This window comes from Stegodyphus dumicola, chromosome 5 (genome assembly GCF_044657685.1).
Source record: "Stegodyphus dumicola isolate Sdum_Otavi_A_Nest chromosome 5, ASM4465768v1".
Taxonomy (NCBI): Eukaryota; Metazoa; Arthropoda; class Arachnida; order Araneae; family Eresidae; genus Stegodyphus; species Stegodyphus dumicola.
In genome coordinates this window covers 170,915,480-170,921,479 of record NC_140772.1, presented here as the reverse complement: position 1 = coordinate 170,921,479, position 6,000 = coordinate 170,915,480, and the positions used below count along the sequence as shown (strand labels likewise).

Below are 6,000 nucleotides of genomic sequence, written 5' to 3'. Positions count from 1 at the left end.
GCCCCCTCTCCATATTTCAGTACAACAAATTCACATGGAAAATGTTTTTGAGTCTGCACCTCTGACTTCTTTGAGAAATAAGTCTGCACTATAAACTCATAGGATGCCAGTGATTACTCCATTGGAATTTTACTGAATATGCCTGCAGGTCCTATCTCATGTGATTCAGGTCCAATGGTTTCGCATCAACCATCCTATATAATGTTATATTCAGACATCGAAACTCAAAACACATTTAAAATCAGTTTTATTCTATTAGAAAATTAAAATAAAAAAATAAGCAAATAACAATCAATGAGGTTTGTTTTACAGTACAGAATTAGATTCAAAATGTGTATCTTTTCAGTTGTACTTATAACTGATATTATTTTGTTCATCTATTCTGACTGCAGACTTTCTGCTAAGCTATCATCCAGTATCTCATGAGGAATAGTTACTTCTAATCTAGGTTCATCCTGCATTGCTTGTTGTATACTAATCATGGCATTGCTGTTTCCTGACCAGCATCGCCTTGCAACCTATTAAAAGAAGCGTGAAATGTTTATTTAATAACAATTTTCACCCTTCAGACATAGAGAAAAAGTAATATTAAATTAATTTTGTAAAGAAATAACTGTTCCCCTTCTCGTTGAAAGTATTGAAAGAAACAATGTTTTCAACATTTTGTATTTCTAGAATGAAGGGTTGTTATCAAAAGATCTCTTAATCATTTGAAGTTTAGAATCAGTGCGATGCTTAAAATCAAAAATTAAAATTGTGCTAAAATCAAATAAATGAAATTTGTATTTTAGTAGTTTTAGAGAAATGTTACGGGAAGAAATTAACTTGTGTCTAAAAGTCAAATCAGATTGAATATGGAAGAAATTTTGGAAAGGGTACAAGCTATTTAAAAAATTAGCAAAGTTTTACGTTCATTTATGAGGCATTCATTACTAATGCGATGAGCTGTGAGATATTTTAATAGCTCTTCACAGCTGCCACAGTTTCTGTCAAACATTGTGGTATTTCTGTTAGGTAAATGTACAAAAAATTGACAAAAGTACAGACTAGAATTAACATAAAGACTAGAGGACGATACAACACCTCTATGCATCCAATAAAATAAAAAAAAGTCAAAAATATTCTGAAAAAAAAGTTATATACAAAATAATTTCTGCCTGACTCAGTATATACTCTCTTAGATATACAGGCAAAAAAGTGCTCTTTGTATTTATGTATATAATAATGCTATATACGTATATGTTCCGAAATGTATTGTTATATGTATGTCATTATGTTATATATTTACCTTTATGTTATATATTTGCCTTTATATTCTATACTTTCATTATGTTCTATATTTACGTTTAATTTTAATTTTATGTATTCGAGTATGAAAGGCACCATATGCCACAACTATATTGTAATCATATGAAAAAATGTAAATATATCAAAATTCAATCAAAAAAATTATAATGTTCAAATAAAAAGATAGTGCAGTTGGACAATACCCACATTACCTATGGTTAAACATTGGCTGTCCGCTACAACCTGAACCTGTTATGTAAATGTGAACAAACGGTATCTTATAAAAAATAAACCACCAACACAAAGAATTAATACAACAGTCTTAACAATCCATACGTTATAAAGCAATGGATAGGAACAAATTAATGGAAAAATAATAATTTAAATCGAGTCAGAAATAATTAAAAGAACTTTATATATTGAAAAAATACATGATTTTAGTATTTTCGTCAAAACTGATAATCGTAATAAAAGGACCAAGAATCGAATTAGAGTCCACGATTTACAGCACACGTAGACTCAATTTGTGATGACATCAGAGGTCAAGTAAGTTCACATACCCATGACATCACATGATCTTTGGCGTAATGAGTCGAGGTCTGTAGACCTTGGCCACGAGCTTATTTAACCCAACAATTTTTGGCAACACTGTTTTCCACACCTAAAGGGCGTCTGGGGAAGAGACGATACCTAGTCGGCCAAATAGGTATCGCTCTCTTCTCAGTCGTTGTTAAAAAATTATCATCGGCCACTCTTCTGTGCGAATTCTCTCTCTCCCCCCTTTTTTTAAACGAGGGAAGATTGGTTGTTTTGCGTATTGTGTATTTCTCATTCTGGGTGCTGTATTCTGGGTGCTTTCAGTTGCCAACTCGATATGTTGACCACTATACCACTAGAGTACTACGGAAGAATATCCTTGATTCTTTATGATGAGACACTTTCATTAAAAATAAGTTTCAAATTTTAATTTTCATAAGGGCTATTTGTTAAGAAATTTCCACTTAGTGTTTTCTTAGATTCCTGAATACATTTTAGGTGCTAAAAGAAAATTTGGCCCTAAAAAAGAAACCGTGAAAGTGTTTCAGTCATTGTGTGACTGAAAACACTTTTATCTGAAGAGAGATTTCGCTGAATTTTGTGAGATACAAATTTTTTAATTTTGCTATTTATAGGACAGGAAATTTTAAAGCTAGTCTTCTGTGTGAATATTTATCTGGTATTAAATTGCCTTTAGCAATGTATGTGGTTCTTGAAATTCGAAAATTTTTTAATTGAGAATATATTTAAAGTCATTTTAATCACGTGAAAGAGTTTTTGAATACTTTCAAGGAAATCTTTTAGGCGTGTAATTGTTTTCAGGTTGTAGATTTCGCATCCTCGCAAAGTGAATAGAAACTAATGTTGTAAATAATCCAGGGATTAACGGCATAGCTTCAACCTAATTAAATTTTTCCTTAACTAAATAATCCAGGGATTAAAGACATAGCTTCAACCTAGTTAAATTTTTCCTTAACTAAATAATCCAGGGATAAACGACATAGCTTCAATCTAATTACACTTTTCCTTAATTAAATAATCCAGGGATTAACGGCATAGCTTCAACCTAATTAAATTTTTCCTTAATTAAATACGGCACAACTCTCCCATGTCAATAATTTATGAATGAAAAAATATCAAAGCAATTTTACCTCTGCTATTTGGTTTCATGCAACTTGAATAGCTCCTTTTAAATATAAGATTTTATATTCTATATCTTTAATTTCTAGAGGACTGATTTTTAAATTAGTAGACCTATTGTAACTGCTTAGCTTGAAATTGCTTTAAATCCTAAACTGGCATCTGTATACGAAGATCAGTTTACTACAATGCCTTTTTACCTTGTGATTTGATTTTATGTTTAGTATTAGAGGTGCTATCAATCTTGAAACTCACTTTTTTGACCGTATCATTTTTGTGACCGATATACTTTTCAAATTGTTATTACAAAGTGTTTACGCTATGTATTGCTAAAAATAATTAAATAATGAAGGATCTCTATTTATGTACGTATGTTCATAGTTATGTAAAAAAACGACGACACCTGCAGCCACCAAAATTTTGATACACGTTGTCTTCCACCCGAACATGTGCACCTCAAAACCCGAATTTTTAATTTTTTATATTTCTTTCGTATTTTATGCAGATCTAATAAAGTTTTGATTAATAAACTCAGAGATTTGAAAGCGAGACGTGGAAACACTGTTCGAGATGAAAATTATATGTTCAGTACGCCAGACTATTGCCAGACAAAATGTCAGATGTTTATTTTTCAGTTTTGATCAGAAAACTCTGGAAGGTCACTGTACTTACATACAACTGTAACATATTTGTAAGAGTACAAACGTGTTAAAAATTCTAAAAATAAGCGATTTAAAGCAATAATCATGTTCTTAAGAATATGCTTTCTACTTTTTAATAAGATTGATTTAAATAAAAATGAATTAAAATCGTGAGATTTCTAATCAAAAATATTAAATAATTTTAGAAATTACCCTAGCTGGTCTCATTAAAAAAATTATTATATGCTTTTTTTCTTTTTTGTGATAACCCTTTTAGGCGACTGTCCGCACGAGCGGCTACTTTTTAAAGAAATAATATGAAGTATATATATGTAAGATAAAATTATATGAATCAGAATTATAATATAACTATAAACATTAATTCTTCCTCTATTCTAAAATCGTAATAACTTCTCTGCATTGTGTCATTCAAATTAATCATGCGATCTTACGTAACCGTTAATACCAGATGCCTCTTGACGACCAATCACCGAATTGCAAACAAAAACTTTTCTCTTCGCGTGCTTCCATCTTGCATAACTACGCGCTTCAGCTTTTGCCCTCTACTCTGCTAAGATGTAATTTCGCTGGCTTGCTTCCCTTCTCAACAATATCAAAATTGTAAATCTTTTGTGGAAAGGCACGACTAGAGTGCAAAGTGATTGTGGCCACAAATATCAGTTGAAAATAAAAATGGAATTAAAACTGCCTCGACTGCCAAGTTCTTTAGATCACCGATCTACAGTGTTCCGTCTTTTCCTTGTGCTTTTATTATGTCATATATATATATATATATTTAAAATGAGGCAATCTCTAACACTCTATCGAGGATTCTAAAGATATGCCGTGTTTAAATATTTTGTGATTTTGCTGTCTTAATTTTATGCTGGCGTAAGTGCGAAAAGCGTGATATTTAAGAAATGAAGTTAAACATATAAAAAGTTAATAATAAAGACATAAAAAAAAGAAAAGGTTTGTAAATCATCGTACTAAGAAAAGTGAACATTGATATGAGGAACTGAGATAAGACTGAAAAAAAAAAAAAAAAAAAAAAAAAAGAAAGTGTATGTCGACACTTACAACATATCGGGAGTTGTAAATATATGCTGCTGTAGTGCTTTTAAAAGTTTGCATTTTGCCGCGGAATTGTGTGTGGCGTAAGTGCGAAGAGAGTGATGCTCTCTGATAAAGCTAAAAAGACAAAAATAAATAGATAAATAAAATGTATTAGGCGTGAATCCAGGAGTAGATTGGTAACAGTGACAGCATAAAAGCCTTAGTAAATTCTCTAGTGCGATGTTAAAATCTGAATTACTTTTATTTTAAAAATTATTTCGTTATTTAGGTTTCTGAAACGTTTATATTAAATTTTTCGAAGTGTTAGGCTGCAATTTTGAGTTTTCACATTGAAATTTTTTATTATATAAATATGAATTCGGCTATGAAGAGATTTCTTCCTGTATGGGCCGGTATAAAAATTGAAGTTTCATTTATTTTCACTAGAAGATGTCTCATAATTAAAAATGTCACTTTTTAAAAGCCAACCTTAATTTCTTTTTAAATGTGAAACTGCGCATCTACAACCAGTCATGCAAGTGATATTTAATCACGTAATATTTTTCAACGATATATATAAAAGCAAATAAAAGAATTACGAATGAATCTCAGAGACAAAGATTAAATTTCTTTTATATTCTAATTCTTTTATTATGGCATTCATTGTAGGTAGCATATGTCGTTTTTCTCTGATTTATTTTATTACTTGAATGCTATATAATATTCAAACGTTGAGGTCTATCATTAGGATAAAACTTAAAGACACCAACTAATCTGCATTTTAATTTTAAAAAGATATATATATATATATATATTTGTAGATTATCCATTCGGAATCTCCTCTGTTGTCTAGAAGAAAGAATTATATTTCCGTCTGAATTTTGTATATTTTCATTGAAAAGCTTATATAAGTTCCACATATCATATACAATGTAATATGTACATTATATATGTTGCCTATAATGTAAGCATAACTGAATTTTTAGAAAAGATATCGAAACTCATAAAAATTCAAATAATTTTATACTTAAGAAAGATTTCTTTCTGACACTTCAAGGTCTGAGAGAAAATAAATGAAAATAAAATCCCTTAAATCTTTTCACAGCACTCAGAATTTCTTAATTAGAACATGTCTGTTTTTAGTAGTCCCTATTTAATAGTCATTTCTGCTGAAAAGGTAAAACTTTTAATTTCTTTGGTACAACAGAATAGGAATTTTAATTTTTAGCGACAAAATAGCTTTGAAAGAAAATTACTAGACTACCCCCCTCAAAAAAATCTAGTGTTTGGGGAAAAAAAAAAAAAAAAAAAAAAATGGTTATATTAGCTGCAGATTCTT

The 6,000-nt window shown here is 30.1% G+C and overlaps 1 protein-coding gene across 4 annotated transcripts in view; it reads right to left on the bottom strand.

The window, feature by feature from the left end:
* Window positions 1-230: 230 nt before the first annotated feature.
* The window catches only part of LOC118199417 (urocanate hydratase-like), a 171,948-nt gene continuing 166,178 nt past the window's right edge, over window positions 231-6,000 (bottom strand). For 3 of the 4 annotated variants that reach the window (XM_035371273.2, XM_035371272.2, XM_035371274.2), the window contains one exon: window positions 231-518. In XM_035371273.2, coding sequence (XP_035227164.1) covers window positions 378-518 — 141 coding nt within the window. In that variant the 3' untranslated portion in view covers window positions 231-377. The remainder of the gene's footprint in view (window positions 519-6,000) is intronic. The other variant, XR_004759937.2, reaches the window with a different exon arrangement.